The sequence below is a fragment of the Gavia stellata genome, chromosome 8, assembly GCF_030936135.1.
Source record: "Gavia stellata isolate bGavSte3 chromosome 8, bGavSte3.hap2, whole genome shotgun sequence".
In the NCBI taxonomy this organism is placed as follows: Eukaryota; Metazoa; Chordata; class Aves; order Gaviiformes; family Gaviidae; genus Gavia; species Gavia stellata.
The window spans coordinates 23,709,429-23,722,877 of record NC_082601.1 but is presented as its reverse complement, the minus strand read 5'-3'; the positions used below and the strand labels follow the sequence as shown (position 1 = coordinate 23,722,877).

At 36.9% G+C, this 13,449-nt stretch overlaps 1 protein-coding gene across 2 annotated transcripts in view; it reads left to right on the top strand.

Moving 5' to 3' along the window:
• Positions 1 to 858: 858 nt before the first annotated feature.
• The window catches only part of SLC25A12 (solute carrier family 25 member 12), a 50,586-nt gene continuing 37,995 nt past the window's right edge, over positions 859 to 13,449 (top strand). Inside the window, exons 1-4 of one of the 2 annotated variants that reach the window (XM_059820358.1) lie at positions 859 to 895; positions 1,482 to 1,535; positions 6,878 to 7,020; positions 12,130 to 12,245. In XM_059820358.1, coding sequence (XP_059676341.1) covers positions 884 to 895; positions 1,482 to 1,535; positions 6,878 to 7,020; positions 12,130 to 12,245 — 325 coding nt within the window. In that variant the 5' untranslated portion in view covers positions 859 to 883. Of the gene's footprint in view, positions 896 to 1,110; positions 1,124 to 1,481; positions 1,536 to 6,877; positions 7,021 to 12,129; positions 12,246 to 13,449 lie in introns of those variants that run through there. The other variant, XM_059820359.1, reaches the window with a different exon arrangement.

Here is a 13,449-nt window from a genome sequence, read left to right as displayed (position 1 = left end):
TGTGATTGAACTGGCCAAACAAAGTATAAATTTCTCCTTTGTTGAGGCTGTGGCCTGCATGTTTTTCATTTTGAGGTATAAAGCAAGTTGGTGTGCTCTATTGCTGAGTATTAGGAGAGTCTCTCAGAAGCTACTGAATTCCAGATGGAATTGATTACTTTGTGCCTCTGTTTCTTTGTTAGAAATACGGGGTTACTACCACTTTGCAGCCATGCTGCCAGAATATCGGTCTATAAACAGTTTCAGTGCTTGGTATCAACAGGTGGAGCTTTGCTGACCCTCAAGGGAACGGCTGCATCTGTTAAGCCAGAAATGAGTTTCAGCAGCATTTTAAACAGTTCAGTCTTGCATTATGGAGGTGCTACCAGCAGCCCCCCGGCAAGGACCCACGACCGCGCTCCTGGTGCCTTTGGTGGGGCGGGTGATACGCCGTCCAAACCGCGCTAATGGGGGGAACCAACATCGCCCGCGGTGGGTCCGTGTGGTGGCTAATGCGGGGGGCGAGGAGGTAGCGACACGGCTTCTCCCCTGGGCGCCCGCCGAGGTGCCCGGCCGAGAGCAGGTGGGCAGGAGGTAGGGCCACGGCTGGCTCCTCGCCCGCCGGGGTCACGGATCAGGGGCCGCGGCCTAAGGGCGCGGCGAGCCCCGGGCTGGGGCCGCGGCGGTGCCGGTGGGCTCCGCTCCGCTCCGCTCGCCCCCGGAGACCTGCGGCGGGCGCTGCGGCCGCTGAGGGGAGCCCGCCCAGGGGAGCGGACCGCGCCGGGCGGGGCAGGACAGGGCAGGGCGCTCATTACCACAGCGCTGCGCTGAGGCGGCGGCTGTTGCGGCGGCGCGGCGGGTGGGTAGCGGCGGGCGGCTCCTCCTCCTTCTCGCCGGGCGCAGCATGGCGGTCAAGGTGACTCTACCCCTCCGTCGCTTGCCGCAGGAGGAGACGGGCGGACCTCTCCCCCCGCCGCCTGCCCGCGCGGGGCGGCCGGGGGGCCGGCGGGCGGCGGGGGGAGGCAAGGCAGCCGCTGCTGCGGGAGCCTCGCGGGGGGCCAGGGGAAGCCGCCGGCGGGGGCGGTGATGGCGGGGCGGCCCCGGGGAAGGGGTAGCGCAGCCTGCCCTGCCTCCGCCTCCTGAGGTGAAGCGGCGGGGCCGGGGGGTGCGGGGCGCCCCAGGGCGGGCGGGGCCCGGCGGGCGGAGGGCCGTTATCCCGCGCGCGCGGGCGGTAGCGGCTGGGCCCGCCGGGCGGTAACGGCTGGCGTCGCGGGGGGCCGGGGCGCCGCGCCTCTTCCCGGCAGCCCGGAGTTTGACAGCTGTCATCGGCACTGGAGCCCTGTAGAGTCCCGCAGTAAGCACATAGGGGTCATGTTTGAGGTTCGCCCCGTCTGTTAGTGAAGGGACCCGGTACTGCTGCCCTTATCGGTGCACACGGCGGTTTTTATCTACGCCCTGTCAGTAGCCCGGCTGTCGGAGCATTAACTTGCTTGTGTTTACAGGTGCAATCAACCAAAAGAGCGGATCCTGCTGAACTGCGAAATATTTTTTTGCAGGTAAAAAGATCTGTCTAACGTTGTTTGATTGGCAAACTTTGTTTTTTGCCCTTTCAGCAGTTTGCTGCGGTATCATACACGTGTCGTGCTTGTGGGATGCTTAAAAGTTCACTTTGCAGGCACGGTGTATTGAAAGGGCCTTCAGGCCTTGAGGAGAAACTGCTCCTGAGACAAATTGTGCTTAACCATTTCCAGATTATAATCTTAAATAATTTTATGAGGTATTTTCTGTAAAGCAAATAATTATAACCGTAACTAGGGACTGTTATTTTTTTTTAAATACACTTTTGCTAGATTCTAAAAAATTCTTCCATGGCTGTATGTTTTGTTCTTGGGGTTTATATGGGTTCCTCTTAAAAATGGATGGACAACTGGCAGTGTTTTTAGAAGTTAAAACTGATATCTTAAGATTGATGTATTTCATAATATTATTTCTTGCAGGGCATTAGAATTAACATATATAAATAACAGCATGAAGCTTTCTCCATTCCCCTTAGTTACAGTGAAGTATGATCTCAAAGGAAAATCCAGTCAGTCCTAAAACTTTGATAATAAGGTTTGAATCAGGCAGATGGAGTATGAAGAACAACTATGTTTTAGGTCCATAGTTGGACTGCTGATATTTCCAAAATCGCTAAAATACCTTTTTTCTTTCCCTTTATGTTGAATATTATACAGTATATTCCAGAGCTTTACTCTTTGAAAAAGGAAAGAATATAAAATTAAGTATTAGAGCAAATACTGTAAATAGTAAAATCTATTATTTCATCTTTGACATGTATCTTTTCATCCTTTTTCCAGTCCTTTTTGCCTCAGAGGGAGAAATTATATCTCAACCATAATTTTGGCAGATTTTTGAATTTGCATACTGGATTACACTGGTAACATTGATTTGAGTGCTGCAACTTAGAATGCTGGAATCAAACTGTGAAAGCCCAGCATTTAGTTTCTAGTAAAAAATCTTCCATCACATGTTCATTTATTGTTGACATGACATTTAGCTTCTGTAGATAAGGAATACAGTAGAATACGTTAATAAAATAAGCAACATGAAAATATGATTTTTAAAATAGAACATCACATAGCTCTTCCAACTTTTTTGCAAGATAGGCAGTAGAAGTGCCTGCTTCTGGAAATAAGTGAATTGTTTGAAGTCCTTGATTTTGGTCATACAGGGAAAAGTGGAGAGGAAGAACATTGTACAACTGGTTCTTGAAATTGTCTCTGTGACAATACATGTTTTATTGACCTAAAAAGCAGACAGTCTGCTGGTTTCAAAACAGCTTCTCCATGTCTATCTTATAATCTTCAAAGAAACATGCAAATTAAGTTGTGGATTGTTTTGTGCTCTGAGGAGTGAAAAATGCAAAAGCTCTCCTGTCTCCTCTTGAGTATCTGAGATTTGCAGTAAAAAAAGACAAACAACACAGACACCTCTGGCATAGAAAGAGAGTTTATATTTCTTCTGGATTATATTTGATTCTAATTGAGTTTGAAATTGTGTTTTTTGTTTGATAGATAGTAAGCAAATTTAGTTGCGAACTTTAAAAAAAATCAAAAGAGAACCCACTCTTTCCAAGACTAAGTTGTAGAGAGTCTTGTTATGAAACACTGCTAGTGTTGCACACATCAGGGGTCAGATATGTTGTGCTCTTTGCTGAGGGTGCTGGCCTGCTCTGTGAGCTTCAGCTAAAGGGCATGCATTCCTTCCTAAATTTGGCTTCCCTTGGAAATGGGTGCAAGCGAAGATGTGAACTCTAGGCCTCTTCGTCATCCACCTTATTCATAGAGAGTGTACTTAAATTTCCTTCTGTTCTTGCATATCCTGTAATGTGATACGTGTCCTCTGTCCATCCAGTTTAAGTTGTACTTTAATGGATGCTTGATATATACCTTTCTTTTAGAATTTCCGAAGCTTGCTATATATTTCTTTTTATTATTTTAAACTGTTAAAAATCTTAAGTTTGACTTGTATTAAACAGATGTGCTATTATTTCTACATAATCCTGTAACTACAAAATGCAGACATTGAAATTTCATGTTTGTACATCATCAAACCTCTTAGGTATTTGCTAACCACTGACTTCAATAACAACCATAAAGAACAAAGCAGAAATTCACTGAAGGATAAAAGAGTTATGTAGAACAACAGTTAGCAGATTTCTTAGTGAGACTTCATTCTTTTTTCCTAGGCAAGACACAGTCAGCCCTCAGGGAATATAGTTGAATGATTCCCTGCCTGCTGAATGCAAGTGGAACCTGTTCCAGCAAGGTGGAGGAAGAAACAAAAACAAATTTCCAGTTTTAATACAGGAAACTTATTTTCCCCCCACTTAAAAATGTCCTGAATCTCTTGCTCATAGCTTAGCTTAATTAAAAAAAAAAAGTTGAGTACCCATAGGTCTCTTCTGTGTTGGAACTTATTTCTCCTCTGTCCAGATAAAATAATTGGGATGGAAAACCCCTTTAAATTGAAAACTAACCAATTTTTCAAAGAAAGCATTGCTTCTGAAAGTGTGGCAATACCTAGCAGTATATTGTACAAACAGAGTAGGGGTTTTGTGTGTTCATGTTACGTGATAATGTTTAAAAAAAAGTCTCATGCAAATTCATCAAGTACTTACCTGAGACTATAAATGTATAGTAAGAATTTTGTGGTATAAAGTAATATAATTCAAGACTGAGGAAAATACAGATTTAATGGATGTGTTAATTTTTATATGCAAATTAAGATACAATTTACAATTGCCTATTTTGTGCTAAAGATTCTTGACTTAAGTTGTATGGTGAAAAGGTAACTTGAGGACAAACGTAAATACATGCCAAAAGGGAATAGCCTAGCTACTTTGTCAGGTCTTAATTTATTGGCTCACTGCCAAGCTCTGTCAAAATACCATGACCTTCTCATAGGGAGCAAAATGTATCTGTCAGTTAATTATTTTTGTCTCAAAATCTTTTTTAACAACACTTCCCACACACAGTTTTTACTGCAAAACAATTCACTAATTGTAGTAAACTCAGATAAATTGGCGTCTGAAGAAAAAAAGATGATGACGTTTAGATTTTGACTGTCTTTGATAGGCACTCTGCTGTCATACAGTTGAATTCTGTTATTCTTGAAGATACGCTCAATACTCTGCATGTTTGGTGGTCCTTCATACATAAAACTTTCTTTGGATTGCATGTCTTGCAGCAGAATTGTGCTTCATAATGCATTTTTTAGTCATTTGTGTATATGACTGAGAAGACAACCTTTCTGAGTTGATTCAATGAAGCCACAGTTTCATTACATTGTCATGTCGGCAGCAGTGCTGAATTAAAGGATTCCTGTCCACTGCTTTGTGTTCCTATTTTTGTGGAAATCATCTATTTTAATTCTGGATTAGTTCAATAATCTGGTTTGCAGTGCAGTCTTGCAAACAGCTGTAGAGTGGAAGAGGGAGAGGTGATGAGGTGATGTGAGGGGTTGGTGTTATGGAAGAGATACGGGAGATGCTTAAGCAGGCTTTGATGCTGATGCAAGCTCCTTTACACTGAAATACTGTCCTGACTGAATTGGTTGCGTTGCATACAGCTGAAACAAGCATGAGACATGTGAATGATCCCTGTTATCGTAACGGAGGGTTAACACCTTAACAGGTATTGTGTGTAGGTTTTACTGTTAATATTCTAATTCCTGTGGGTCCCTGGCAGAGTAGGGTCCCATTTTGTTACTCTTTCACATAAAGCTGTGTCATCTGAATCAAGATACTGCAGTATATAGTGGAAAAGTTACAAATTACAGATAAGGTCATTAATTGAAGTTTGAATTCATTAGCATAGATGTTGCACTATAGGTCTTGGGGGGGCATTGCCATTTCTTTTTCTGCAGAGAACGCTTATGTCATCATCTTTTAATGACTAAAACCTAGAAAGACGAATTACATTTTTACAAATGAATTAAAGGTCACTACTTTTTTTGCAAATCAAAATTCTAATGAAACAGCTGTGTAGTTTTGTAACTTCACTTTCTCAGAATGAGCACAGTTCTAAGTATGTGTTTGAAGGTCTGCATGTAAATCATTGTATGTACAAGTAGACTGTACAGTAGAGAGTGAACAGAAGAGATGGATTTGAAACTATTAAATAAGCTTCCTTACAGGTTTTGTGAGCAAAAATGCTGAGAAACAAGCTCAGTCATCAAACTGTATTGGGTCACAGTAGTTTAGGGAACTAGAAATCTCTTGTGAGCTACTTTCCTGTGTTCTGGGATTCAAACATAGTGTAGCTTTGCAATCTGAAAACTTAGGCTTTATTTCTAAGATTACTGTCATATCATAAATAAACTACAAGAACTTCTTCCTGCAACTATACTGCCATCCTGAAACAAGATCTGAGGGGTATGAACTTCCATAATACATTTTCCTTTTATTCATCACTTGTGATGCTTTCTACTCCTGCCTCCTCATGTTCTTAGTTCAAGATAAGTATTACCTAGTGTAGCTGGACAGCTGAGGGCATGGAATTTACTTTATGCTAAAAAGTTCATTTTTCACTTAAAGTTGACCTATAGATAAGAACCAGTCATTAATGATTTGAAACAGAAAAGTAATCAGTAAGAATACTGATACAGACATGTGGCAGTTGTCTTGGTGTACAAGTAATAAACATGTACTTGGTTATTTTATTTTTAGTTAGTTTTATTAATAATTAAATTATATAATTCTAAAATTTGCATGTAATTTTTATTTGAAAAGTCATTGTTAATAAAATTAAAACTCAAAGTAAAACATTTCAATTGACCCAAATACTTTTCATCTGTGTGTCAATTTTTACTTAAATGAAAAATGCCAAAACCATTGGTTTCAGGATAAAAATTAATCTGAAAACTTATATCTCACGAAAAGAGAAAAGAAATAATATGTATTTTCCAAGCTAACTCTAAGAATGATCAGGAACAATTATTCAGAAGATGTCTGGTACTAGAAATTGTAAGAAAATTTATATGCTGTGTTTTCACAGTGTAGCTGCAAATGGGAAGCTAGAGCATGGCTGTAATTTTTATAAATTTATGCAATTACCTGACAGTTTCTGAAAATACATAATTGTCATTTTATTAGAAGATATTGGTCATTATGTGAGCACATCTCTTCTACAGGGACAATGATTGTTGTGGTACGCAACTAGTACAGTAATGCTATCAGTTTAATCAAGCCCTTTAATTTCAGACCAGTTACATGCAGACAGTTGTACACCGTTTTAAGTGATATTCAGTAAAGATACTAGTTTGGTAATCACTGATAATTAGCATCTAAATGGATTCATTTTTGTTTGTGTGGTTTTGTTTTTTATTTTCACTCTAGTATGCCAGTGTTGAGAAAGATGGTGAGCATTACATGACCCCAGAAGATTTTGTGCAAAAATACCTAGGACTTTACACAGATCCGCGTTACAATCCTAAAACAGTGCAGCTGTTGGCTGGAGTGGCAGATCAAACAAAAGATGGGTGAGAATTTTGCTTTCCATTAGAAGCTTGTAATGCATTGGTAAATGCGTGAGTGAATGAGTTTGATAATTTCGTCTTCTAAAATACATTATTTATTTTATTACACGTCAAGCTTATTTAGATGACAAGTTTTTTCTCAAGTATGATAGACTATAAGTTTGTGGAAATTGGGGAAAAAGTACAGTGTTTAACAGTGAAGAGTTCAATGCATTTTTTTAAATTAAGATTTTTTTTTAATGGACTTTCAACAATTGCTACAAATGCAGAGGAAGTTGAACTGCAAATAAGTTTAATGTAGTATGACTACATTGTAAAAGTTCTTTTCTGTATACTCACGTCCATGATTAGCTATTACATAGAGTCTATAGTATGTGTAATTAAACATGGAAATACGGAAAAGCTTTCTTATTTCTGTAGTGTGCAATTCAAATCAAACCATTGAGGAGTTTTCTAAAGTGCTGGCTGTCAGGAAAGAGAGACATTCTCTATGAAGGAAGAAGGTGTTTGCCTAATCAAGATAAAGTCACACCACATAAAGCTTTTCCAACTCTGCTTATGGATGATATTACTTGCTTTTAGACAGTTCTCTGAAACTAATTTACAAAATGTCCACTCCACTGAGGTAGTACCCTCTAACCCCCTCGTCTTCAAATGAGACTTTTCTCTTGATTTATATAGGCTTCTAGCTTTGGCCTTGGATTGTAGTAGGAAGCGAGGACATTGTTGAAGCAAAGTGAAAAGGTTAAGATGGATCAGAGAAGAGGTCAAGAATGCAGAAGGAGTGGGTATATTGTAGAGAAGAGAGAAAGTTGCTGTTAAAATAGTATACCATACATTTGTAAATATATAGGTGTAACTTATTTTAAATTTGAAAGCCCCTTAACTTCCTTGGATTTGTGAGTCTAAATCTGACCATTGACATCACTTAAATGTTCTTATTTTCCTGTGTTCTGCTTTAGAATATTTTATTAGTTTGCATAGTATCCTGAGCAGCTTGCACAGTATCTGTGCTTTACAAATAAAATTGTATGTGCTTTATACATTTTACACTAAATGACAAATGTAGGATCTCCTGTTTGATCTTATGATACATGATTTTTTTATTTTATAAAGCTGCAGCATTTTGATAATACATTTGCTATATACATACATTTGATATATACATACATTCGATAAATCCAAATAACCTGTCTCTGTTTGCAATACATTGTTATGGATTGAAAATGCTATTTTGTATTTATTTGTTGAAATAATAGTCTAATTGATGACTGGTAAACCAACATGTTGAGTATCTTGTTTCTCTGAAAGCTGTTGGTTATCTTTTACGGTGTGCATTTCTTCAGAAAATGTTTTATAAAAGGATCTTTCTTACATTAAGAAATCAATAATATGTTTTATTGCTACAACAGAACTTTACGTTGAGGCATCACTTTTTTGTTGCTTTCTTTGTGAATATAAGTGGTTTTGGTTTTTTGGTTTTGTTTTGTTTTTCCCTAAATGTTTTAATCTATATTTATCTCTAATCTGTATTTTAAGTGAAGAACTTGTCATACCCCCATCATCATCATTGGATTATTTATTTTTACATTCACATTCTTCCTTTTGTAGTGAGCTGTAATATATCAAAATCCAGACTGTTATAACTATATCATCTGCACAGAGAGTTTAATCTGTACCATGAATAATTACTGTAATCTTCAACTGAATTCCGGAATGTATTACATCTTTGCAAGGACTTAAAGTTACTTTATGAAGTCCGAGAAAGTATCAGTAGTCCTATTCCATAAAGACATAGATAAATTAAATGACAGCCCAAAGTCATACAGCAAGTTACTGAGAAGCTTTGGGTTCTGTTAGGAAATTTTATTCCTGTATCTGCTGTCATACTCTCGTAGCCTTCCTTGACCTTTAAATAAATATGCAAAGTGGTTTTGGTAACTTTTCTTTGTTAATAATTTTTTATTTCATTTAGTTTTAAGTTGGGCACTTTAGAAAAAAACCCACATTTTGGAACTGGCTGTCTGTAGGCATATGTTTAAAAAAATTTATTTTTACTTTTTCCTGGTGGTAACTTGATACTTACTTAACTGTTCCAGAGTACTGTTGCTTTCTTCCATTACTACAGTGCAAGACTGGTTTGCTTTAGTGGAACTCCGTAAGGTAGTCCTTAAAACTGATGACTTTTCACTTTCAAAGTGTTTCTTCCTCATTGTTACAAATGCATATTCTGAGAAATTAATGTGATGACGTCTAAATTAGATTTTGGCCTAAACTCCCTTGTCTGCTATCTGTTTAATACCATGGGATTTCACTGGTGCTGTAGGTAAGCATTCCTATGTCATCAGACTGCAAGCACAGCTTTTGAAATTAGGATATGTATCCTCTCTGAATAATGTACTTATATATGTGTGCCAAAACCAGCTTCCTAATTACATTAGTCAATTAACATTAGTCGGTATTGCAGTTTTAAAATCAAATATTTTCTTCTTCCTTCAAACCTTCAAAATTTCACAGTAGTCATTCAAAATTCTTCATTTTAATTGCTTATTTCTGGCTACTCTGCATATCAGCATATCGGTCTTAAAATTTGGAAATGTATTCTTCTTAAGCTAAGTCCTGAAGAAAGAGTTGATGTTTCACATAATGGAGAGTCACAACAGGGCTATACGTAACATCTAAAAGCTATGTTGTGTGGGAAAAAAGAGCAGAGTTTTAGTAGGAAAAAAGGGAAGATAGAGAATTGTAAATACATGGCTTACTTTGCATGTCTTTGAAGAGTAACGGTACAGAAGAAATAAGAGGAAAGGAAGTTTTTTTAAATGTTGCAGATAAAATGAAAGGTGATTGATTTGATATTGTTACAGACTCCGTAATGCAGCGGGTTGACTGAACGATACTTGAGTAGCGATTGGGTGGGAAGCTCCATCAGTCTTTTTAATCCAGCTCTGTTATCTCTGCCCTAATGGATAATGGAGAATCACAGGGGATATCCCTGCTTTTAGGCATTGCAAACTGAATATAGGGAAAGGAAATTGAATGTGTCTATCTCCTTTTGCTGTAGGCACTGTTAAAGTGAGACCTCTGAAGACGGCTTGTTTCAGGTTCAGGCTTCTACGATTGCATTCTACAGAGATCGTCACTTGATTCTGTCAGTTATAAAGCTTCCTGGTTAGGAATTAATTTGTACGTCAGGTTTATGCTTGTATGTAAGGTATATTTTGAAATGATAGTATTTACAATTATTTTAAAGGTTATTCTGTTTCTCTGATACTAAACCCTTATTTATCAATATCATCCTTTGGATGAAATTGACTTTGCATCTGAAGAACCATTATCACATCTTTGATTTTTGTGGCTAAAGTGTGACAAATTAATAAAATAATTCTGTATTTGCTGTATCTTAATTCCTTTCAAAATGACTACATTTTTTTCTGTATTTTCTGTATAATGCATATATGCAAGAATGTTAACATACGTAACTTTGTTTAAAGTATCTCAGTTCTGCTTTATGTGTACTTTGACAGAGAAAGACCAGATAAACTAATGAATAGTGTGGCTTGATTTTTTTTTTTTTTTCCTTTTTTTTTTTTCCCCCCCCTGTAGGGAACAGATTTTGTACTTGTCTCTTTAGCAGGAAGCAGTATGTATGTGAAGTCATCATTATGATCTCCTATGAAGAGTACTAAATTCCGATCAATTATGTACATTTTCTAGGAAAATGTACCATCTACAGTGATATTCTGTGTTTTAACATCATCTACTGAAATAGTAATTTTTTGTTTAATTTAAAAAATGTAATTAAAATTCTTATTCCCATTGATAATTTATTTGATGCTAGAATAGATATCCCATAATTTATTTCTATAAACTGAGCTCAGGAACTTGTAACTGGATGGAATATTCTAAGTCATCAGGTTAAGTCCCCTATTTTTATAAGGATGAAAACACACAGTAGTTTTAATAAACCAAATTTGCTGTTAAAACCTAAGGCTTTTGCTCGCAGTATTCTGGAAAGGCCACAGTATATGCCTGCTCTAAATATCTTTATGGATATGTGATTTTGTTCTTGTACTAACGTTATCCTTTATCTTCTCCTGGCTTAGGGCTTATCTTTCTGCAGCTGTTCTTACATACAGCATTAGGATCCCTTCTAAATGTTTTTTCTGTTAGTCAGAATAAGCTGAGTTCCTCTAGAAAAGTTATTTATGATTATCCTAATAAGATACCTGTACATACATTCATGTCTGAGTTTATATGTGTTGAACACAAGGTCTTGGATAGCTACGCAGCATTCCAGAGATGTTATGGGAACCCTGTCTGGGGATAGCGCTGCTTCCTTATCTCATACAGAAACAGCTTTCCTAATGCACCCTGAGTTGCATTTTTCTATATGGTGACTGTCTTGGATACACAGCCCAGAATCTTGTGATCTGCTGTTACACTCAAATCCTTCCCTGCCTTGGTCATGTCTAACTGTTCTTATGTCCAAACGTTCTTACAGTTTCTTTCTTTCTTTCTTGTCCTCAAGTACATGACTTTGCGGTTCATGTTATATTTGAAGTGTAGTATTTTTTCTATATACATAGTAAAGTATAACTTTTTCTGAACCTGTTTGTTTTTTATGAAGGTTATACATTGTTTTAAGAAAAGATGTATATTGCATAGTATATTCCTATATTTGCATTGAACTGTTTTTTCTTTCTCAGTAGAAATACATATATAAATTAGTAATATAATGACAGCCCTCTAAATTACATGGTGGTAGAATTTCTGTGGGTTTTTTATTTTTAAGTGCTGTCTACTTACATTTATAATTACAAGGCAATAAATTGTACATATTCACTGAGAATTTATTTTATTTTGTTGTTGATGGATATGAAGAATTCAGTCCTTTTATAGAGGAAGAAACTGAATTGCAGAAAGGTTAAATGACTACTTAAATGTAACAAATACTTTTTCAGTTTCTAGTGTAGAGTCTTAACTTTTTTATATTAGAATTTTATTTTAATAATTGGATCATACAGTTTTCTAGGGCATCAAACACAAAATACCATTGGTATTGTGAATATTTTTTAAAAATCTTTATAACTTCTGTATTTTCCTTTGTAGGTTGATTTCCTATCAAGAATTTTTGGCATTTGAATCTGTTTTGTGTACTCCAGATGCAATATTCATTGTTGCTTTTCAGTTATTTGACAAGAGTGGCAATGGAGAAGTAACATTTGGTAAGAATATCTAAAGAAAAACAGTTTAAGAAAGTGATTATAATAGTATAAATCGTAATAATGGTTCATCACCATTGGTGCATAGAAATGCATATTGTGCAGTACTGTACTGATTTCCTCACAGTTTGCATGAGTAAAACATTTTTTTTCTTTCAAGTGATACAAGCCTAAGAAGTACACAGAAACAAAATATATTTCGCTCAGTCTTCTTGAATCAAGATTTTTTCATGTTCTGAAGTAGTCAATACAATGCTGTTTTGTTCAGTGACATCCTAAGTAAAATTCTATGTCATGGACTTTGAACTTCTTCAGTGATGAGGGATTTTTAAAATATGTTCTGGATCTCCACATCTCTTTGAAAAATTGTCACTAGATACAGTAAGAGCTCAATATAGAAATGAAGGAGGTCAAATATTTTGAATTCCTAGTTTAGTGTTCCTTTTCTTGAGGAGCAAATCTTACTTTAATGTTAAGAGTGTAACTTCCAGCTAGGTCATATATTTGAAATATTAAGAAAAGAACACGGCCTTTAAGTTTTGTTCTTTTTTTTTTTCCCTAATCACATAAATTAGTAATTGGACAGAATTCTTTAGGCTAACTATACTGCTTTATGATGTTGCTAAATAACTGTTATTGACATTGCAGTTTAAGGAGGACTAGGTTTTATTTTTAAAACGTCATATGTTTATGAAAATTAGATAAATCAATGCTAAGAATTTTGATAAAATGGAATGAGAATTAAATGTTATTTCTATCCAAAAGAATAAAGCTCTCAATAAAGAAAATACAAACTATGCTTGGATTTGTAACCACTTGCTGTTTGTACTATTTCATTCTTATGAAAATTGTTGCAACTTGTTGGAAAAAAAAAAAAAAGCAAGAGTCTTTTTATTGAAACAAACTGTTTGACTTACGATGTCTGTTAAATTAAATTGTTAACTGAAGGGTCAAATACTAAGCAATTTGGATACACAACGTCTTGAAAAGAAAATCCTTTAGCACTTAAGTGAAGGTGAAGTCAGTAAATGCAGTCATTAGAAAGCAGAAAAACTACTACAATCAGTGTGACCATGTTAATGATGGTATATTTAATAATCTCACAGAGGCACTTTGTAGCTCTCATGAACACACCTGAAATAGCTGGTTCTGTAAATGAACAAAAAGTGATTTCAGATTGTATACAGATTCCTAAATCAGACTGAGG